The sequence below is a fragment of the Pelophylax lessonae genome (genome assembly GCF_965119305.1).
Source record: "Pelophylax lessonae genome assembly, chromosome: 2".
NCBI lineage: Eukaryota > Metazoa > Chordata > Amphibia > Anura > Ranidae > Pelophylax > Pelophylax lessonae.
In genome coordinates, this window is record NC_138769.1 from 394,790,855 (window position 1) to 394,815,017 (window position 24,163).

At 41.8% G+C, this 24,163-nt stretch overlaps 1 protein-coding gene across 1 annotated transcript; it reads left to right on the top strand.

Annotated features, from left to right (window-relative positions):
- Positions 1–3,095: 3,095 nt before the first annotated feature.
- GEMIN4 (gem nuclear organelle associated protein 4) lies at positions 3,096–22,811 on the top strand. The gene is made up of 3 exons (XM_082247166.1): positions 3,096–3,145; positions 9,374–9,429; positions 19,529–22,811. The coding sequence occupies exons 2-3, from the start codon at positions 9,420–9,422 to the stop codon at positions 22,714–22,716; spliced, it is 3,198 nt and encodes a 1,065-aa protein (XP_082103292.1). The 5' UTR covers positions 3,096–3,145; positions 9,374–9,419; the 3' UTR covers positions 22,717–22,811.
- The last annotated feature ends 1,352 nt before the right edge of the window (positions 22,812–24,163 follow it).

Here is a 24,163-nt window from a genome sequence, read left to right on the forward strand (position 1 = left end):
CCAAAATTTGGGATTTTCTTTTACTTTCGAATATAACGGTAAACAGGATAAATAGAGAGGGTGAATCTCCCTAACGGGGACACAGACAACAATAAAAACTAAGAGGGGTTCTAATCCATCTCCACTCTATCCAAAAGAAGACACGCACTCTTCCATTCCACTTATCACTATCCTGAGTTTATACTTTGCTGTGCGTATACACCAGATCTTCTCAACCTTTTTTCACACACCCTTTAAAATTATCGATAATCTCGAGGCACCCTCCAAAACTATGGACATTCTTGAGGCGCCCCCATTCTAAAATGTAAAAACTATTCTGATAGTTTTACATAATGCAGCACCATCAATACACAAAGGACACCCAACGTTAAAGGTGATTTATTCTTCCAAAGCAAATACACTTTTGCAAACTGGTACTGACTAGTAATCTAATGTTTCTCTCCTCCCTCACTTTTTCTCCATCACTTAGCTAATGAGACCCCAAAGCTGATAGAGAGGCAAGGGAGGGTCAAACAAGGAGGATGTCAGTTGCCTGCATATCATCCTTATCAACTGATGATGCCATTAGTCGTTAGGACTCTGGCAGCTAGAAGATCGTAAGGCCCCTTTCACACGGGCTGTCCGATCAGGTCCGCCTGACAGTTTTTTAGGCGGACCTAGTTGGACACTCCATGCACCTCTATGGAGCAGTGGATGTCTGCAGTGACATGTCCGCTGACACCCGCTAATATCCGATCCGATCCACAAAATCCAGGTGGATGGAAACTGTTTTCCATCTGTCTAGAAGATCGGATCAGATGAAAATGGACAGGCAGTGTTGATCTCCCATAGAGGAGAGCGGGGCTCCACCTGCTCAGCGGGGATTGGTGGAGCGATCCCCCGCTGAGCAAAATGGAGTCCATCGGGCGGAAAGCTAATGGTATACAATGAAAATATGTGGCTTTGTGGAACTAAAAGGCAGGTCAATCCACCCATCGGCTTGTATACAATTTTGGGGCAATTTTTAGGCATTTTGCCAAGGCACCCTGGTAGAAAAAGGCTGGTATGCATTCGGAGAGTGAAGACACACCCACTAGGGTTGCCACCTCATCCCTTTTAACCAGGACACATATGAATTACACAGGTTCTGAGGCTGATATAATGCACATAAGGCACTAAGTGAGTTTAACCACTTCAGCTCCGGAAGGTTTTACCCCCTTAATGACCAGGACCTTTTTTGCGATTCGGCACTGCGTTACTTTAATGAAAAATTGCGCGTTCATGCGACGCTGTACTCAAATAAAATTGATGTCCTTTTTTCCCCACAAATAGAGCTTTCTTTTGTGGTATTTGCTCATCTGTGCGGTTTTTAGATTTTGCGCTATAAACAAAAAAAGAGCAACAATTTTGAAAAAAACGCCATATTTTTTACTTTCTGCTAAAAACATTCCCAATTAAAAAATTTAAAAAATCTAATTTTTACCAGTTTAGGCCAATTTGTATTCTGCTACATATTTTTGGTAAAAAAAATCCCAAAAAGCGTATTTTAATTGGTTTGCGCAAAAGTTATAGCGTTTACAAACTACGGTATAGATTTTTGGAATTTTTATTTATTTTTTTGTTTTTATCAGTAATGGCAGTGATCAGCGTTTTTTAGCAGGACTGCGACATTGTGGCGGACAGATTGGGCCCCTAACTGACATTTTTGACACTTTTTGGGGACCAGTGACATTAATACAGTAATCAGTGCTAAATATTATGCACTGTTACTGTATAAATACTACTGTGGGCGGTCGGCAAGAGGTTAATTACCACCTGAACCAGTTGCTGACCACCCGCCGCAGATATACTGCGGCAGGCTGGCTCGGCTGTGCGAATCGCCATACCCTTACGTCGCTCCTCAGGAGCGAGCATGGGGGGGGGGGGCGCGCATGCTGATTCGCGAGAGGGGAAGCTGATCTGTGGGCCGGCGGTCGCGATTGCCACCGGGCACCCGCGAATACTTCCTGGGAAGACAGGACGGCGGTCTGCCATTGTAAATAGAGCAGACCGCTGTTCTGTCAGTAATCATCACAGGGCTCCTATGTTCCTCCTATTTAGGATCACAGGTCTCTATGTTGATCCAATAAGACCATCCCCATCACAGTTAAAAAACACTCCCTAGGCTCACATTTAACCCTTTGATCGCCCCTGGGTTAACTCCTTTCCTGCCAGTCATTATTACAGTAACAGTGCATATTTTTAGCACTGACTACTGTAGTAATGTCACTGGTCCCCCCAAAAGTGTCAAAAATGTCAGTTGGGTGTCCAATCCGCAATGTCGCAGTCCCGCTAAAAATTGCTGATCGCCGCCATTACTATTAATAAAATAAATAAATAAAAATGACATAAATCTTTCCCCTAGTTTGTAGATGCCATAACTTTTGCGCAAATCAATTAAATTAAGCTTGGATTTTTTTTTTAAACAAAAATATGTAGCAGAATACAAATTATCCTAAAATGATAAAAAAAAAATTTGATTTCAATTTTTTTTTTTGGGGAATGTTTTATAGCAGAAAGTAAAAAACCTTTTCTTTTTTTTATAGCCCAAAAAACAAAATGATCAAATACTACCAAAAGAAAGCTCTATTTGTGGGAAAAAAAGGACATCGATTTTATTTAGGTACAGCGTTGCACGAGCGCGCAATTATCCGGTAAAGTAACGCAGTGCCGAATTGCAAAAAAATGACCTGGTCATTAAGGGGGCAAATCCTTCCGGTCATTAAGGGGGTAATCAGCCACAGAACCTAATAATTAATGTGTGTCCTGGTTTAAAGGGATGAGATGGCAACCCTTACACCCACCCATCACCATCCTGCATTTATATCTTTTCTCCGTGTGTACACCATACAAGAGACTAAAGATACACCCACTCTTCCAATCCACCAATCAATGCTGAGGCGCCTCTAGATGACATCACTAACTTTCATTTCTGTCTTTGTGTCTCCGTTTCAGGCGCCATTTTTCCGTGGATTACATAGCTCAGGAATAGCTTGGGCTTCAAGAAAATGTCCCCTATTTCTATAGCGCTGTGTGAAGTGCACATTTCATACCTCATTTTTCATTGCTTTCTTCTGGAGACAAGTGTGTGCTGTGTGATTCTGGCGGCTCTATTCACTGAATGCAGGTGTGTGTTGACTCTCGTGTCATGTGTGTGATACAAAGTGATATGTCTCCTCCGAATAATACCTGAGGATTGTCACACGTGGCTCTAGACATAATTCCTCTGACACCTGTAAGTAGCACCCTGTATAGTTTCTAAGTCCTGTGGAGTTTGATAATGTGTGTATATAGTGAAAGGGAGAGCTGTGTATAAGTAAGTGACCCTCAGTATATAAATCAAGTGCATTGTAGATGGTAGAAGCAGCTTCACTTTTTATTGGCAGTGTTAAAGCACAGCAGTCACTTCATGTTTACATGGAGGGCAGTGTAAACAATATTCCATACACCTCAGGTATATAAGGGACACGAGCCTGAGCTATCCCGCCAGGAAGCTGTCAAAGCGGATGGCCAATCATAGGCATTCCCTTCAGCTGCGCATATAAAAGGTGTGTGTGTATGTGGGGCTGCGGGTGGCAGGAATGCCCTCACCACCTATGATTGGCTGTTTGCAGCGACAGCCTCCTGGCAGGATAGCTCAAGACCCGTGCCAGAACATATCTGAGCTCATCCCTGCACCTGTAGTGCCTGTGTTCTATCAGAATACCGCTATCTATCAGATTCTGCAACCAGAAGTGACGGTCGGACGAGAGAGTTACTGCGCATGCACCATGCGTTCCAACATGGCCGCTATGCGTTCCAATAGTTTTCTTAATGTGACAGAACACAAAGCAGTGGTGGACATCTTCTTACACCCAATCAAGTCTTGAAATTTACATAGATTTTTTCAGTAAACTCACCTTATATACTGAATCACAGTATTACATTTCTGTTATTATTGTAATATAGTAAATATAGCGAGAAACTTGCAGGTAGAGGGTGGCGACGGCCATCTTGGTACACCCCGCACTGCTCAGCGACCAACTGATTATATAGTAAAATAGATCAATTAACTCGGTCGTGTGAAATGGTCTATTTCAGTAAATAAGGTGAGTTTACTGCTAAAATCAGTGTGAAATTCAAGACTTGCATGGATGTAAGATATTGCCCACCGCTGCTTCCTGTTCTGTCACATTAGGAAACCTATTGGAACACATAGCGGCCATGTTGGAACGCATAGCGCATGCACAGTAAGTTTTTCTCATCTGAACGTCACTTCCGGTTGCAGAATCTGATAGGTAGCGGTAGATAGAATACCTGTATCCTTGATCATATGTCAGTGGGTTATGCAGCTTGCTTTTAAAGGATAGGTTCACCTTTTAAGGAAAATAATAATAATAAATGCACATCTTTGTTGCAAGCAAAAAAAAAAAGTTTTCATTGCATTTTTTAAAGCATTGCAGCTAGGATCAGAAGATTGCAGGTGCAATGTGTGGCTGCTTCAGACACTCAGTAAGCTCTGATAGAGGGAAGAAAGATCAATGAACTACAAGGACGTTCACCAAGTGGTTGTAAACCCTTACATATGCCAAGTGAAGTGATTGGCCTCAGCTGATACACAGAGATTAAATAAATCCTCCTATATCAGTTGTATCTGTTTATCTGCAGCATCTTTCCCCCTACATCCTTTCAGTTTTTCATTTTTTTGTAACAAGTGGAAAATTGCAAGTTTTACACAGGAGCTCTCAGCTCTGAAAAGCAGGGGGCGGGTTGCTGAAGTTACATTTAGTGAGGGAAAGCTGACTGGAGGGAAAGGAAAACACACATCAACAGAGCTGAGGCTGTCAATCAGTTGGAGCTCCCTCCGCCTTTTTTCCCTTGGTGTCAGGATAACTAGTCAGAAGTGACTCATGCTGATAGCAGAGGAAAGAAGCAGCAAACAGAAATTTACACTAAGGCTGGCCATACACTATACAATTTTCTTATTCAATTTCCTTTAGATTTACCTTAAACTATGTAGTGCAAGGGCCTGCCTGATTGCATACAAATTGAAAGTGTTTAGGTTTGACCCTAGATCACATGGTTTTGGTAAATCTAAAGGAAAGTTGAACAAGAAAATTGTATAGTGTATGGCCAGCCTTAGTGCTCTGGATTGAGACAAGTAAACGTTATAGAGGGATATGCTTTGCTCATATTTCTTGTCTGAGGTTTCCAACCACTTTTAATTGAGAACTGCAAGCCGTCAGCCGCAATAGCTGACACTACTTGTAGTCTAATTTGTCCACAGGAAACTGTGAATGAATGACATGGCCATGTGGGTGGAGCCTCACACAGCTGAACTATTTTTAAATTGTGACAGCAGGTGTAGGGAGATGATCCCCCACCCGCTGTCAGAGCGGGGAGTTCTGGTGGCAAGAGGTGGGTCACTAGGAGCATGTTGTTATACTCAGAATATGGGTGTAAGAGACTCCTAAGTGTAAACTTATGCCTTGTACACACGTACCGATCGTCGGCCGACCGATCGGCCGTCTTTTGTCCAGGGCTGTCGTGTCCGCTGAAAAGTGCAAAAGACTGCACACGAATTTTGTCGGCCAACAACAGCCGACTGCAGAAGTGATGTCATGTGATGGTTAACTTTCCTTGTCTTTTTTCTTTTCTGAGCCCAGTCTTGCAAATCTGCTGATTGTCGGCCGAATTCTGTACTGACTGGCAAACAATCGGCCGTTCTGGTGTTGGCCAACAAAAATTTTAATGCCTGCACGACAGATTCTGTTCGGCCGAAAATGCGCTGTCGGCAGCATCATACTAACAAGCCTACAATCGGCCGATCGGTCGTCGGCCGAATATTTACGGCTGACAATCGGTACGTGTGTACGGGGCTTTAGTCTTTAAGACTTTTTGCATCTGGGGCATCTAGCTGCTGTGCGCCCCTCTGGCATTTGTGCATCAGGGAGGCATAGGTGCAGCATCCACTGCCTGCCGCCATTCAAATTTGAGTCTGAATACCCGAACAGTGATTGTATCTAATTGGACAAAAAAGTGGCAACCACCCCAACCTATCCCTGACCATTGCAGTAAAGTGTACATGGAAGGGCAATGCCTGCCACAAACAAACTAAAGATTTCCCAGACAGCCTACTAAACGACCCAATAGACCTTGTCTAACAATTTACGTTAACACAGAGGGTTTTTGTTTGCACACATTTGCAAATATATGCATATCACACAGTGCACACATTCAGGCTTCTCTATCTTCTGCAGTCCTAACACTATGAATTTTTGAGTGGTCTTAGTTGGAGAATATATAGCAGTGGATAGACTGAGGACAGGTGTGCCTGGAGGGAGCTCAACACAGTAGACACATGGGACACCCAGAGAGCACAATGGCAGCTGAAGGCATCCCTGCACCCAATTCAACCAACTGTACAAGAAAAGTGGCAGCCACCCCAATCTATAACTGGCCTTTGCAGCAAGGTGCACATGGAAGGGCAATGCACATACCAAACAAACAAAGGATTTCCCAGCACATTTACCAGCCAGCCTGCAAAAAAACCAAATGGACCCTGTCTAACAAGTCACATTAAAAACAATGGGTTTGTTTGCACACATTTGCAAATAAATGTGTAAGCCGCACTACCTACGTGAAGGCTTCTCTGTGTACTGTGCAGTCCTAACTCTATGAATTTGATTGTATCTGATTGGATGCAGTTGCTTTTTTGTCAACAGTTTTCCACTTGACTCCTTCAATTTTCCAGTGGAAGTTTTTCAAACCCGCTGTGGCTAGACGTACTCGGACATGCTTGCAAAAGTGATCTACTTTAACCACTTCCTGGCTGTGCTATAGCCAAAAGACCACCACAGCATGGGCTTAGTTTGCCAAGAGGGTGTCCTGATCGGGGTAAAGGGACAATTACAGCGGCCCTTTACCACATGATCAGCTGTATCCAATGACAGCTGATCACAGGATGTAAACACAAGTCGGTTATCGACTCTTCTTTCCTCCAAGCTTGACAGCCTGAAGAGAGAAGAAAAAAGCCGATAACTGGCTTGTGTTTAAGGGACATTGGACCTGATAAACAGGGCACTGATTATCAGTGCAGTCCCACCAGTGCCACCTATCAGTGCAGCCTCATCAGCACACATTAGTGAAGGAGAAAAATGACCTTTTTGCAAACTATGAACATTTTTTTATTTTATTCCACAATGTACAGTCTTTTTTTTTGTTAAGCTAAAGAATAAAAAACCCAGAGGTGATTAAATACCACCAAAAGAAAGCTCTATTTGTGTGAAACAAAATGATAAAAAATCTCATAAGGATACAGTGTTGCATCACCGCACAATTGTCATTCAAAGTGTGACCGCACTGAAAGTTGGCCTGGGCAGGAAGTGAGTAAAAATGCCCGGTAGGCAAGTGGTTAAAGTGTCACGAGTACAAAGTGCAAGCTGTAACTGGAAAGAATGTTTAATAACATTTTTTAGGAAATTTTTATCTCTCTATTGTAGAAAGGTATAGGATATCTATGGCAGATCTTACACTTTCACCACACTCTAGAAATGTGTCATTTATTTCATTTGTGAGACAGCAATTCTTAAGGGGGACACCAAAAATATTACCACTTTTCCTAGTTAAAGCTGAACGTCAGGCAAGCCGATGATTTGCAGGTAAAATACTGTCAAATGATTTGTATTTCCATCCAGTCCTAAGATTCACATTTTTTCCTCCCAGCACAGTTGTGTCTGACAGGAAAGGAAACCTGATTTTCTTTTTTTTTCTGCTGCGATTAAAGTGTTCCTAAACCCAGGACCCTGCACTCCCTATATCTGGTCTCCCCCAGTACACAGAACATGGAAATGCAATTATTTTAAAGAATATAAACTGCTAAACACCTTTTCTCTACAGCAATAGCAGTCTTGTGACTTCTATCAGTGTCTGGTTAAAGCTTCTCTGACTGTTCTATGAGGCTGCATGACCCTTTACTTTCTACCTGGACAGCACTGATTGGCCCTGTGGCAATCACGTGCACCCTCTCAAAAAACAAACAAACAAACAAAACAAAAAAAAACACTCTCTAGCAATACACACCAAGCTGAGCATGTGCAGAGTTTTTGGGATTAAGCCCTTTGAAGAGCACATTGTCACTTTATGAGAAGGGTAATCCTTTATAAATTAGTATCGCATATTGGCGCAAGTATTTTAGCACTTTTGGTTATTTATTCTCTTTATTACAGCACTGTACATATTTATCTACCAGCCACCTTTTTAAAAAGAATAAATATATATAATATATATATATATAATTTATTTTATATATTTGGTTTCATACACCTTTTTAGCATTCTAGCAAAATGTGTGTGTGTGTGTGTGTGTGTGTGTATATATATATATATATATATATATATATATATATATATATATATATATATTAGACATTTTGCACGGGATTATATTCATTCTCATGTGCAGAGTGTCTCCAAGGCAAGAGATGGCTTTGGGAAAGTGAAGTAAGGGGAGGATTAGAGGAGACAGGATTAAACAGCCTTTTTCACAATGCTGAGGATTAACCCCTTAGGTTCCACAGTGAGGATAAACAGCATGCTTTACTGCATATACACACTGATTTTACTGTTGTGGGTTTAGTAACACTTTAACGCTTACAGGTCTCCTCTATTCCCAGCCTGTTTCTTACTATTTCTGTCACTATGCTCTCTCCTGTTATCAGCATGCTCCTGGATAATTTGTGAGCACTGTACCACAGTTGTTTGGCTCACTCTGTTGCTACTTCCTCTCCCAGTCCAAGTGCTTCTGTACAAAGAATTTCAATTCACGGATACCAAGTCAATTTCAGGCACTTACATGTTTTGCAGTAAAAAACACAATTAATGCTGTAAAAAAACAGAACTGTGTGAATTGTCTTTTTGTATTTGCCTGGAGTTCAACTTTAAAATATACACATCAAACATAAGAGGGACAGTTTGTGCAGGAAGCTGAGGTAGAGGATTATGGATGTTAAAAGGAGATCATAAACCGTGCCAGGTGATACCTCCTTTCCAACAAATCAATGTGCAATATGATACTTCCAAAATATTAAAATTATCTCAGCATATTTCATATAGAATCAACCTGCTATTTAAAAAAAAGAAAAAAAATGATTTTGGCATCCCCTGCAACAAAAATGTCATTTTTGGTAAAATACTCTCAAAGGGAAATCCCGTCTAAATGCATGCAGACCCTGCAACTTTCCTCATTAGAGCCCTGCAGGTGCAGAAGCTGATTGATAATTATAAAACCACTCTCAAACAGATTATTGTGGCACATGGACACAGAAAAAAACATTATTGTAGTATTGTAAATAAATATATGATGTTATTTTTTCTAGGTTAATACTTAAATGATGCTGTGAATTGGAGGAAAGTTGCCAAACTATGGATTTTGGTAAGTTGTTCCCTTCTGTTGTATTTTAAAGCTGACAAGACAATTCATTGTACATTCTTCTTTAGAGTTATGTAAAGCAACAGCCTATCTGAACGATCCATTTCTTATGTAGCCAGTCAGACATCTTTTTTACTTTTATCATCAGATTGTAAGACTGCAGACTGTAAGACTTGGTTCACATAAGTGCGCGCCAGCCTCAGTGCGTTTTTTAAAAAGAGTCCGGTACAAGTTTGAGCATGGTTTAGGTGTGATTTCCATTGTCCTACACTTTGACAATTCACACCTGAATTGCACCTGAACCGCTGAAAAAAGTCACACCAAAGGAGGCTAAATCCCACTCACAAAACCGGACTGCACATATGTGAACCCAGTCTAACCGCTGCAGGTATCTGCAAACACTTGCAAAAATATATCGGTACTTGTCCTTATAAAAAAAAAAAAAATGGGTATCGGTGCATCCCTAAAAAATAAATTATATTACACTATATTGTCAAAAGTATAGGGGTCCCTGCCTTTACACGCTCATGAAGTGTAATGGCATTCCAGTCTTAGTCTGTAGGGTTTGATATTGAGTTGGCCCACTCTTTGCAGCTAAAACAGGAAGGCTGTCCATAAGATTTAGGAGTGTGTCTATGGGAATGTTTGACCATTCTTCCAGAAGTGCATTTGTGAGGACAGTCGCTGATGTTGGATGAGAAGGCCTGGCTTGCAGTCTCCACTCTAATTCATCCCAAATGTGTTGAGGTCAGGACTCTGTGCTGGCCAGTTAAGTTCCTCCACCCCAAACTTGCTCATCCATGTCTTTATGGACCTTGCTTTGTGTACTGGTCCAAATCATTTGGTGGAGGGGGGATTATGGTGTGGGGTTGGGCTTAGTTCCAGTAAAGGGAACTCTTCAAGCATCAGTGTGCCAAATCATTTTGGAGAATTTCATGCTCCCAACTTTGTGGGAACAGTTTGGGGATGGACCATTCCTGTTCCAACATGACTGCGCACCCGTACACAAAGCAAGGTCCATAAAGACATGGATGAGCGAGTTTGGGGTGGAGGAACTTGACTGACCTGCACAGAGTCCTGACCTCAACACATTTGGGATGAATTAGAGCGGAGACTGCGAGCCAGGCCTTCTCTTCCAACATCAGTGACTGACCTCACAAATGCGCTTCTGGAAGAATGGTCAAACATTCCCATAGACACACTCCTTAACCTTGTGGACAGCCTTCTTAGAAGAGCTGAAGTTATAATAGCTGCAAAGGCAGATGCCATGTCAAAAACTCAACCATGGAAGACAGCAAAGCTGAACAGGTGACCAAGTCCAGCATTTATTTAAGGACTATTGTATGGTCACCTCCCTGCCCCTAGGTTGAGGGGAAAATTCAGGTGATGGAATTTCTCTGCTCTCTTTTCATCCCAGTAAGTTTCTTGTCAGAGCATGGGAATGCAGCACTCCTAATTTGCCCCCGAGTGCTGCCTTCCCTCTATCAGACTGCTGCTGTAAAATGGATAACAAGAGGCTGATATCAGGTCAATTTTGGTACTTTGACAAGATGAAATTAAAAATACATTAAAGCCCAGCTTCCAGAAATCAGAATATTCTTCCTTGCAGCAGGGCTGGGCCTTCACTGTTAGAGCTAAAGGAAACACTTTTTTTTTTTTCATTTTGGATAGAGGGAGGGTTTTTAATCCCTGTCATATTTTTTTTTTTTTTTGTCCTATTGGGGAAATTTCTCTTCACTTTAGCCAAAAACAGGAAGTAAGAGGTATTCCTTCCAAAGTGATGGAATCCATTGTTGTCACCAGAACTAGTGTCCCCATTAAAAGATTTCCACTCTTACTGTGCTGGGGACAACCCAAAATTTTGGAATTCACTTTCGGCGGTAGCGGTAAACAGGACAAATAGGGTGAATCTTCCTAATGGGTGCACAGACTGCAATAAATACTGACAGGTGTTCAAATCCCCCCCCCCCCCCCACCCATTTATAATTTAATTTAGTTGTACAGTAACTACTCGTTTTGGTCTAGAGCAAGGGTCTTCAAACTGCAGCCCGAGGGCTGGATGTGGCCCTTTGCTAGCCTTTATCCGACCCTTGAGGCTCTATTCCTCCCACTGACACCAACAAGGGGACACTATTTCTTCCACTGATACCAATGATGGGACACTATTCCTCCTACTAATCCTCTAACTGAACACAAATCCTGAGGCCATATTTATTCTCGCCGATGCTTGGCCTGGAACTTATTATGCTCCCGCTGGCCACAATCCGGCCCTCAAGTCTGAAGGAGAATAAATTGGCCTTTTGTTTGAAAAGTTTGGAGACCCCTGGTCTAGAGGAGAGTAAAAGCACTTTTAGGTCTTGTTCACATTAAGCACACGATACTGTGCATCCATGCAGGGCCAGGTTTACCTGCATGGGGATACAAAGGTGTTCCATGCATCCCCGCTTGCAAGCAGTCCCATTGATGTCTATTGGGACACAGCGGCTGCCTGGAGACAACTATGACATCCATGTGGGTTAGAATCCCTAAACTTGCACTGTCTGTATTTGGGGCCCCACACCCACGCGGGTGTAATATTGGGACACAGCGACTGTGTGAACAAGGCCTAATTTACCTGATCCTCTGCTCCTCAGGCAGATGTAGCTCCCCCATGTTTCAGAAGCGGTCTGTACTTTGGCATCCTCACGTCCAGTTCAGAGCTATGGACATTGCATCGGTCTTGATGATACCAGGACGTTAGACCACTGGAGCCTTTGGGAGAAGCTGCTGTGGGGACCTCTCTACCAATACAGAGGATCAGGAAAGTATATCCTCTAGAACTAAACAAGCCGTTATTACTGCTGGGCGGTGCCTACCTAAACAATACATGTAATTAGTTTGCAATCTGTTAGGCCTTTACACTGTGTCAGTGAATTGAAAGGAGATAATACCACATGTGACTTTACTGCTGTACTGTATGTGCTTTTAGTTCTACTATAGTCAGTCCAATATTGTTTATGTCGGTATTGTGTAACAAGGTGGTTGAACTGTGACTGCAACTACTTTGTGAATGTATTTCACCAGCCGCTTTTTGAAAACTTCTTCTCTGTGCGTTTATGAATGATAACTGCACACGAAGCAGTCTGGATAGATCTGAATTACAGCTGGTGTTTGAGATCATGTGGAGTTATGCGTTTCAAGCAATCCCCAAAGAAAACTCATAAAATATAGTTCACAAAAGAGGCAAATTTCCAGATCTGTGTAACCTCTGCCCTTCAAAACTGGTACATAGTAATCAAACAAAAAGAACTTCATTATTTACAAAATGTTGGCACACAGGCCGTTCACATTTTATTCAGTAGTTTTTATTAAGAAGTATAAAATAGATATAAAAAGGTTTACAAAATATAGCGATCTCAGACCAAGTATCATCAAATGAAAAAACTCAATACATAAAAGGAACACAGAGAAAGATTGCAGTCTATTGGATAGGCTACCAAAGTGACTTTAGCTATAGATGTAATCCATCCCTCAGCATAGACAGACCCCACAAGGTTCTTGGTTGCAGTCCGAGATCACAATATGGCAATATTTTTCTTCTGTCAAGAAGAAATAGGAACGATAAGAAAGAAGATAGGGAAGAGGAAATTAGGAAGTAAGAGAAGTGTTCAGGCCTAGAGGTCCCCTATATAGAATGAAGCTGCTTAGTTAGATTTATGCATCCAGGCGAATCTTTATATGTGTGGTCCAAGGTATCCACGTTTTTTTTTTTTTTTTTTTTAAAACTGTTTTATCTTAATGTGTATCTACTTAGCTGACCATTTGTTTATTGTTCATAATCCATGAGTTTGTTGTGCTTTGTATGAGTCAGGGAGACAAACAAATGGCCACTGCCCCCACGTATAACTGGCTTTCGCAGCAAGGAGCACATGGAAGGGAAACACATGTAAAACAAATCAAAGACCATTTCCAGCTTGCTTGCTACCAACCAAATTAACCTGTAGTCAACGTGTGTGCATTAACCTGTGTGGTAAAAACAGGGGTTGTGTCCATTGTGCGCAGTGCCTTTGGGGGGTGGGCTCTTTATGCGTGCTAACTAAACCCCTGGTTTTAACACAGACTGTTAGATTCATTTGGTTGGTAGCAGGCTGGCTGGCGAGTTGAGCTGGGAATTTTCTTTGATTTTGTTTTACATGCCTTGCCCTTCCATGTACTCCTTGCTGTGAAGGCCATTTATAGATGGGGGCAGTGGTCAGTTGTTTGTATTATTGGAATACTGGTGAGGGGTTGCACTGGGCACCTTTGCTGCAATTGGGCTATATGCTGGGTATCCTGTGCACCCCTGTTCCTTTTTAAGGGATAGGTTCATTAACAAGGGATACTGAGGTTGTTGTGGGATATCTGAAGCCAGGACTCTTTGCAGTAAATGAAAAACTGTATTCCAGTACTCTGTGTTATAGGGCACTCCCACGAGATATGAAGCATAGAGTCCTGTAGGGTACATCCTTGGAAACAGTATTGCGACACACTCTGACATATATTTTAGCTAGGCAGGGTGAGACAAGGTATCATCTAGTACCTGGCCAAGGTACCATCTCTTAAAGAGGAAGTAAACCCACTGAAAAAAATGTGAAAAAAAAAAGCTGTAAAGACAAAGGCATAATGAGCATAGTATGCATCGCATACTAGCTCATTGTGAAGTACTTACCTAAAACGAAGCCCCTGCAGTGCCAACAGGACGGCTGACATGTTCGGCCGTCTTGCTTCCTGGATCGCTTCCTCCAGCCATCTGATTGACCGGAGGTGCGATTACATCACTCCTGCGCATGCGCGGGGGAGTCGCCGTTCACGGCACTGGGCTCTGAAGGAACAGCACGGGTGGCCGTTCCTTCAGAGCGCATGCACTGATGACGTCATCGGCTGCATGCACTGTAAATATCTCCTAAACGGTGCAAGTTTAGGAGATATTTATAGCACCTATAGTAAGCCTTAAGCCCCGTACACACGTAGCGAACGTCGGCTGAACGATCGGCCGTCTTTTGTCCAGGGCTGTCGTGTCTGTTGAAAACTGCAAAAGACTGCACATTAATTTTGTCGGCCAACAACAGCCGACTGCAGAAGTGATGTCATGTGATGGTTAACTTTCCGTGTGTTTTTTCTTTTCTGAGCATGCCCAGTCTTGCTAATCGGCTGTTTGTCGGCTGAATTCTGTACTGACTGGCGAGCAATCGGCCGCTCTGGTGTTGGCCAACAAAAATTTTAATGCCTGCACAACAGATTCTGTTCGGCCGAAAATGCGCTGTCGGCAGCATCATACTAACAAGCCTACAATCGGCCGATCGGTCGTCGGCCGAATATGTACGGCCGACAATCGGTACGTGTGTACGGGGCTTTAATATAGGCTTATCTATAGGTAAATGTCAACAAAGTGGGTTTACAACCACTTTAAGGTGGTTTTGCCGGATTTTAAGATCTGATCTCGTAGAGAGATCTCTGTCCCACTCCGCCATGTAAGGGGGGTATTTCACATTTCATCTTTCAAATCCCAAACCTAAAATAAAGCTTGATGAGGGAAAAATCTGGAGGCCACCATTGCTGACTTCCTTATTAAATGAGGAGCATTAACATAATATAAACAATGCAGTAGCAGCACAAGTTTGTTTAAATCTTGTAGCTGGATTTGGGCTTTGTAATAAGTGATGAATGCAGCCGTGCTTCTATAAATGCTGCACAATCCATAAGAATGCTAAAAAGTACTTTTAGCATTCTTAAAACTAATATTTTGATCTCTCTTCTTAAACTCTCAGAAAACTCAAATGTTTGCTTCTTGTAACTATGGCAAACTAGGGGTATTCAGTGTTGGGAACTGGCACCCTGTGAATCAGAAAGGGGATCATAGAGATATATATATATATATACAGTGGGTACGGAAAGTATTCAGACCCCCTTAAATTTTGAACTGAAATATCACATGGTCCTAAGTATTCAGACCCTTTGCTCAGTATTTAGTAGAAGCCCCCTTTTGATCTAATACAGCCAGGAGTCTTTTTGGGAAAGATGCAACAAGTCTTTCACACCTGGATTTGGGGATCCTCTGCCATTCCTCCTTGCAGATCCTCTCCAGTTCTGTCAGGTTGGATGGTAAACGTTGGTGGACAGCCATTTTTAGGTCTCTCCAGAGATGCTCAATTGGGTTTAAGTCAGGGCTCTGGCTGGGCCATTCAAGAACAGTCACGGAGTTGTTGTGAAGCCACTCCTTCGTTATTTTAGCTGTGTGCTTAGGGTCATTGTCTTGTTGGAAGGTAAACCTTCGGCCCAGTCTGAGGTCCAGAGCACTCTGGAGAAGGTTTTTGTCCAGGATATCCCTGTACTTGGCCGCATTCATCTTTCCCTCGATTGCAACCAGTCGTCCTGTCCCTGCAGCTGAAAAACACCTCCACAGCATGATGCTGCCAACACCATGCTTCACTGTTGGGACTGTATTGGACAGGTGATGAGCAGTGCCTGGTTTTCTCCACACATACCGCTTAGAATTAAGGCCAAAAAGTTCTATTTTGGTCTCATCAGACCAGAGAATCTTATTTCACACCATCTTGGAGTCCTTCAGTGTTTTTTAGCAAACTCCATGCGGGCTTTCATGTGTCTTACACTGAGGAGAGGCTTCCGTCGGGCCACTCTGCCATAAAGCCCCGACTGGTGGAGGGCTGCAGTGATGGTTGACTTTCTACAACTTTCTCCTGACTGCATCTCTGGAGCTCAGCCACAGTGATCTTTGGGTTCTTCTTTACCTCTCTCACCAAGGCTCTTCTCCCCCGATAGCTCAGTTTGGCCGGACGGCCAGCTCTAGGAAGGGTTCTGGTCGTCCCAAATGTCTTCCATTTGAGGATTATGGAGGTCACTGTGCTCTTAGGAACCTTAAGTGCAGCAGAAATCTTTTTGTAACCTTGGCCAGATCTGTGCCTTGCCACAATTCTGTCTCTGAGCTCTTCAGGCAGTTCCTTTTGACCTCATGATTCTCATTTGCTCTGACATGCATTGTGATCTGGAAGGTCTTATATAGACAGGTGTGTGGCTATCCTAATTAAGTCCAATCAGTATAATCAAACACAGCTGGACTCAAATGAAGGTGTAGAACCATCTCAAGGATGATCAGAAGAAATGGAAAGCACCTGAGTTAAATATATGAGTGTCACAGCAAAGGGTCTGAATACTTAGGACCATGTGATATTTCAGTTTTTCTTTTTTAATAAATCTGCAACAATGTCAACAATTCTGTGTTTTTCTGTCAGTATGGGGTGCTATGTGTACATTCATGAGGAAGAAGAATGAACTTAAATGATTTTAGCAAATGGCTGCAATATAACAGAGTGAAAAATTTAAGGGGGTCTGAATACTTTCCGTACCCACTGTGTATATGTGTATATATATATATATATATATATATATATATATATATATATATATATATATAAAATATACACACACTATGTCTCACCTGGAGCAGTGTCTGCTTTTCTACTGTTCTTTGTTGGGAAGTTCAGGCTGTGCAGATTCCTTGGGATTACTATTACTTATAATAATTGTTTTGATTGCTTCTGATTTATTTGTTACTTTAATCACTTTTTGTATTTCTGTTTCATATCACAGTGAAAGAAACAAAATGTGACATCAACATTTTATAGGAGTTTTGTTCCAATGAAAGGTTTATTGTTAAAGTGGTTGTAAAGGCAGAAGGTTTTTTCTTTCTTAATGCATTCTATTAAGCTTAAAAAACCCTCTGTGTGCAGCAGCCCCCTCATACTTACCTGAGCCCATCTTTACCCAGCGATGTTGCAGGAGTGTCTCAGTTGCCCAGGACTCCCCTCCTCATTGGTGAAGACAGCAGCGCAACGTCATTGGCTCCTGCCGTCAGTCAAAGTTGGTAAGCTATTCAGGAGATAGAGGGGGTGGGGTAGGGTCGCAGCTCCGTGTCTGAATTGACAGAGGGGGCTGTGACTCGGCTCGGGTGCCCCCATAGCAAGCAGCTTGCTGTGGGGGTATTTAACAGGAGGGAGAGGCTAGAAGCACCAAAGAGGGACCCAAGAAGAGGAGGATCCGGGCCACTCTGTGCAAAATCAACTGCATAGAGCAGGTAACTATAAAATGTTTGTTATTTAAAAGAAAACAAGACTTTACAATCACTTTAAAATGGGTTGGATGTTGTAAAGAAAGCATGGTGCATATTACTTTTAATATATTACTAGCATTTTGTCTCTTTATGTAGTCAGTCATACATTTAGCCCTATCATTACAACTGCTGTCCTTGAAGGTAGTCCCAGACAGTATTTCTCTGTCATACCTTTTGACAAATTGGATGACTGTTGCATGGTTTGTGTAGCACTAATCCAAACTGCTAGTTCATGCACTTCTTAATTTTTCAATAAAACTTTTTTTCTTGAAAAAAAAAATCCTAACTGCTGCAAATTCAGAGGAATATCTATTGGGGGAGGACAGGAGTAAGTATCGTATTTTATGTTCTTGGTGGATAGTCATGTCCCATAATAGTGCAGAGATAAGGGTAGAACGATGGACCACAGTTCACATTCAGACTCCTAGAACAAAAATGTAATATGTATATTTCCGCTGCCATCTAAAGTAGGTGGGCTTTTCAAGCTTTATCCAGATATCCTCATTTATTCATTAATGAAAAGCAGGGATCTCTAAACTATGGCCCTCCAGTTGTTCAGGAACTACAAATTCCATCATGTCTAGTCATGTCTGAGAATGTCCGAGTTTTACAATGCCTCATGGGATGTGTAGCTCCGCAACAGCTAGTTTGAAGATCCCTGATGTAAAGCTTACCTGAGTGAAACATGGGGCTACCATTGTTGACCTCCTTTTGCAAATCTAGTTTCCTAAAGGCTCCATTGGCTTAAATGCTTTGTGTGGCTATCCCAAAACAAGTACTGTAAGTCAAGCAAGAAAGTTAGATTACAGTCAGATGTCCTTGTCTTCTGCATCTGTCTTCTAATTTCAGGTCAGCAATTCAGAATATTGAATTATTGGGATACTGACTGATAGTATGTATTTAAAGAAAAAGTATTTTTTTTTTTTTAAGCATTCTGTCATCAGAGTTGTTAAGTGTCACTATAGTGACACTGTACTACTGTGGGGGGTGATCAGGGATTTTTTTTATTTGTAATTGCTTGTTAGTGATGATCACTGTAGCAAAAATCATTTGAACTGTCAAGAATGGCTTTCATTCATACTCATTGTTTACTATTTTGTTGCTGTGTTTGGCCCACAGCTATCATAGTACAGATGTCACGTAATCACTGGTGACCAATCACAGACCACACACACAATAGTAAACAATGATGTAATGAATGGATTCCATTCATAATTATTTTCTACTATGTAAGGTGATCGTACAGTGATCATGTTTTATCTGGGCTGCTCACAGTGGCCTGATACCGAGAACCGCAATCAGCTGTGTCTAGGGGACACAGCAGTTGCAGAACATGCCACTGCACACCCAAGGGGGTGCGTGCATTGTGCATGAGCACCGCGAAGTACGGGTATGTCGTAGTACCTGGGGGACCTGCCCGCTGTAAATGTACTGTTGGTGGTTGGCAAGTGATTAAAGGAAACCTGTCAGTTGCTTTCCATTCTTTAACCCCTACATCAACGCAGAAAGTGAGTAAATCTGAAGGAGGCTGTGCCATTAGAATAGAGCTATGGTAAGACACGCAGACTGCCAGATAGAGGAGTATAATAGCTCTTCTTTTACAGGGAACTCTCATTTCCGTTTTTTGAAACAACTAAAAGGGTAAATTTAACCTGATCTTTTGGATCCCACGTATGTTTTCATGTTCTCTTCTCAGTACTTCTGTTTCCCCCTTAGGTTGTTCCCTCTGTCCCTGTAGCCACCCCCACTGACACCTATAAAATAACCATGTCTATTCATGAATATTTTGTATCCTTTCTTTTGAGACTAGCAGATGTTCTAAGATCCGCTCTGATTATGTAACATGCAGTCTAACAGGTTCTTCCATGTTTATTCATTGTCTTTTAAGTATAGACTTGTATAGAATATATAAACATCATCTGTGGTAAGTAAATCATTGTGTGTTTTATTATACAGGATATTGGAATGTATGTGAACAAACAGTGGTTCTCCAAGGAGCACTGCTTCTAGCAGAGAAAATTGCCATACACAAATCCTTACTGGAATTTAAGAAGCCTGATTGGCCTCTCATTGAAAAGCCAATAACTGATGCTCTAAAGGAGATCAGCTCAGGTGCCTTGTCACAAAGCCACGGATGGAGGAAAAGAGCCATCGCTATATTTTGGGCCAAAATTATTTCTTGCCGGTCACAGCTGTCCCAGGATGCCGAACTGGACATCGAGAGGAAATGGAAAGAGGATGTTTTCTTTCCAGTGGAAAACATGATGCCAAAAATAAATAATACAGTTCTGTATGAACTGCTAAAAGCTATGAAGGCAGCAGATATATTTGCAGAGCTGCTCTTGGCACTGCCAGCAGATTTTTGGGTGAATGAAGTATCCTTGTTGCTAGACCATCTTTGTGATGAAACCTCTATAGAGGATGTGACTTTCTTTTTAGATGTGTGGTGGGAACTAATGAAAGGTTATAAGCACAGACAGGATGAGACTGTTAGGATATTTTCAGCTGTTGCATGTCAATACTTGTTTAAAACAAATGATGACATTTTGCCAAGCTCAAAGAGATTTAAACCTGACCCTGAGCAAGTTTTACCTCCAGATAATAGTATTCTAGCAGCAATTCTGGATAGGCTACAAAAAATTAGGCCGTGCATCTCTAATGCCAAGCTAAAGTGCTACACAATTGCTAACTTGGCAGACATGTTATGCTCTTCTGCATTCCTGGAGAAAGAGTCAGGGCATCTTCCCGTAAGGCAGTACTTGGAGAAACTGGTTGCTGTCCTTAGTTTTTGTAATAGTGGAACCAAAAACCTTCCCCAAAGCTACCTCCCGGAAACAATAAGGGAGGCAGAGAGGGTTGTTCAGAGTGGAAACATAGCTTCCAAATTTAGATTACCAAAAGAGGCTCAGCACTTTAGTTTAAATTTACTCCAAGATCTGCTTCTTCAGTGGGGAGAAGAATTGAACAATTATATTAATAACAATGAAGATATTGGGTATGAGTGTTACAGGATGAACAGCAGCCTAGCATCCTTGCAGAAAATTATTTTGGCATTAGAATGTCCAGAGCAAAGGGAGAATGGTTTGGAAATGGCAAAGTATATCACCAGCCTACAGGAGAAGACTGCAGTAGCTCAAATAAAATACACAAGAAATGACACTGACGTAATGGCAGCCATTGCCATGAACATCATTAAAGATAAGATGGACCGCTATGAAGAAGTTTGTGATTTCTTTGCTTCAGAAGTTGCCTGGGCATTTACTAATTACTGGGTCAACTGCCTTAATAAGAACAAGGAACTGTTTCGGGATGCAGACCTGATTTTTAAATTACTGGAAACTGTGGATAAAGCTATATCTGAGCAAAGCAATCAAAATATCAAGCAAATTGAAAAGTGTGCCAGTATTGTTTTAGATCTGTACTGTGAACTCCCTTTAGAAAAGATGAATAATGTGCTTATGAGAGTGTTATGTAGATGGGGGAAGAAAGGGCTTTCCCATTGTATGATGGCATTTACAGATCATTTTCAGGAAGAGCTCAACATGACATTCAATCAGATCTCCCAGAAAGTAACACAGGACAACCCTGTTGCTAGAGTGGCCAGACTGGCTCTGTTGCACCCTGAACAAGTGGTCAGCAAAGCATGTCACATTGCTGTGACCAACCTTGGTGCTCATGTCTTTTTATCAAAGATACTGATTTCACTTCCTGCCTTAGGTTTTAGGAATTCTAACAACACAGAGGTATCCGACTCATTAATATGCCGGTGCTTGATGGAAACCTGCTGGGGCAAACTTTCATCAGATAAGGAAGAAAGTCAATTTTTATACTTGCTGTCTTATTTAATGGGATCTTCTGAAAATGCAGAGAACACCGCTGCATCTCTACTGCAGCCAGCAGAAGTGGTAAGGACATTTGTTCTTCCATACCTACTTGATGAATGCGTTCATTTAAATTCCTGTTTGCATATTCTTCAAAAGGCACTTGGTGTAGAGAATCCAGTAGATACCTCTGGCAAGCACTGGGTTCTAGCCTGCTCACCATTTCCACTTATGATGTCTCTATGTAAACTCCTTAATAGCTATAGTAGGTGCTGGCAGCATTCTGATAAACCATATTGCCTTACATTGGAATCCAAAGAGTTAATCATTGAAATTCTTACTCAGATATATATTGTGATCTTGCCAGAGGCAGATAATAGTACAGAAACTTGGCATAAGTCACTTTTCTGGCTACACAGAAAAATGGAGCACTTAGATTGGGTTGTACGGTTGAGAATGAAGCCAATATTTGGAAAGCACTTTAAGTATGAAGTCCCGGCTTCTTTATTTGAGGTTTGCAAACTTTCAGAGGACGAGTGGACAACACTTCACCTTCCAGAATATGGGCTGGGAACCGGTCTTTTGGCTTGGATGGAATGCTGTTGTATATCAGGAGAAATGAAAGACCAAATGCTGTCCCTTTTGTGTGTCAACATAGAGGATCCAAAGGAGGTCAATTTCTTTAGCAAGGGGTTCTTGGTGGCCATGGTTCAAGTCCTTCCTTGGTGCAGTTTAACTGAATGCAAGCTTCTCAGTCAAGTTGTGAGAACTCTCCTGGAAAAACAACTTCTCCATGTGCCATATACTCTGGAATATGTGCAGTACATGCCTCTTCTTAACCTCCGGCCATTTGCCTACCATCTCCAGTACTCTGTCCTCCTCTTACGAGTTTTCCAGCTCCTCTGCAGCTCTAGCTGTTCTCATTGGCTTACCCTCGATGGCCAAAAGCATATTGCAAGGCTTTACAGTGGCTGCGTCTCAGATATATTGGATGGGGTTAAAAAGCAGTTGTTGGACTGTAGTCTTCAGTTGCAGAAGGAACAGAAAGAAGCAGAATATGTTCAGGAGGTTTTGTTCATTTATAGTCAAGTATTCTGCCATGTCCTCCATATTGTAGCGATGATGTCAGAAAATACATGTGAACCTCTTTTCTTTTTGTCCCTTGAAATTCTTTCCTTGTATGAGACCCTAAGAGCTAGTGACACTTCTAAAAACAGCTTGCTGAGAAAAGCAAATGATAGACACTTCTTAAAGTCCATCACTGCGAGCGTGAGTAATGAGCACCATCGGGCCACTCTGATGCAGAAAATCAACAAACTTTAGACAGCAGGTGATTGCAAAGGATCTGTAAGTGTACAAGCTAAGAAATATTACACAGACCAATTTTAATCAGCCATAGAAAATAAGTCCTAACATTTTCTTTAAAATATTGTGATCCCTGCGCTATGCCATGTATGGAATGCATTTACAAGACTGCTGCTGAGCTATGAGGTGTATGTTCCTCTCAGGTGTTTGAATGTATATAACCAGCGCTGTCTAACCATAAAGAGCTTAACCACTTGCCGACCGGCCACGGCAGATATAATGAGGCAGGTAGGCTCGCTTGCACAAATCACTGTACATGTGCGCCGATCCGCGGGAGCGATCTTTAGCCAGCAAGGAAGGTGACTCACGGGGCCGGCGGCCGCGATTCCCGCCGGACACGCGATCACTCCCCATGGAGAGAGAACGACGGTCTGCTGTTGAAAACACCGCAGACCGTTATTCTCTCAGGAATCAGCACAGAGCGCCTGTTATCCCCTATGTAGGATCGCAGGTCTCTGTGTTGATTCCACAAGCTCACCCCCTCGCAGTTAGAAAACACTCCCTAGGCAAAAACTTAACCCTTTGATAGCCCCTGAGTTAACCCCTTACCTGCTAGTGTCATTATTACAGTAACAGTGCATATTTTTAGCACTGATTACTGTAGTAATGTCACTGGTCCCCCCAAAAAATGTCAGGGGTCCAATCTGTCCGCCGCAATGTCACAGTCCCACTAAAAATCACTGATCGCCACCATTACTAGTAAAAAAATTAATAAATAAAAATTACATACATCTTTCCCCTAGTTTGTAGACGCAATAACTTTTGTGCAGACCAATCAAAATACACTTATTGGGATTTTTTTTTTTTTTTTTACCAAAAATAAATATATGGCAGAATACAAATTGGCCTAAAAGGATGAACAAATTCGATTTTTACATTTTTTTTTTTTTTTTTTTTTTTAATTTGGAATGTTATTTAGCAGAATGTGAAAATTTTTTTTTTTCTTTTAGAATTGTCGCTATTTTTTTATTTTTTTTTAACTTAAAAAATAATCACACAGGTAAAAGCTTTATTTGTGGAAAAAAAGGGCATCAATTTTATTTGGGTATAGCGTCGCACGCCTGCGCAATTGTCCATTTAATGTAACGCAGTACCGAATCGCACAAAATGGCCTGGTCGTTAGGGGGTAAAACCTTCCGTTCCAGAACATACATTATTTTTGCAAAAACATATTTAAATCACAATACATAATACTTGTAAAAGATTGAAAGATAAAGTGCAATCAGTGCAAAAAATGTGCATGAACTATAAGTCCTTTAACCACTTCAGCTCCAGAAGGTTTTACCCCCTTAATGACCAGATCATTTTTTGCGATGCGGCACTGCATTCCTTTAACTGACAATTGCACGGTCGTACGCCGTTGTACCCAAATAAAATTTGTGTCCTTTTTTTCTCATAAATAGCT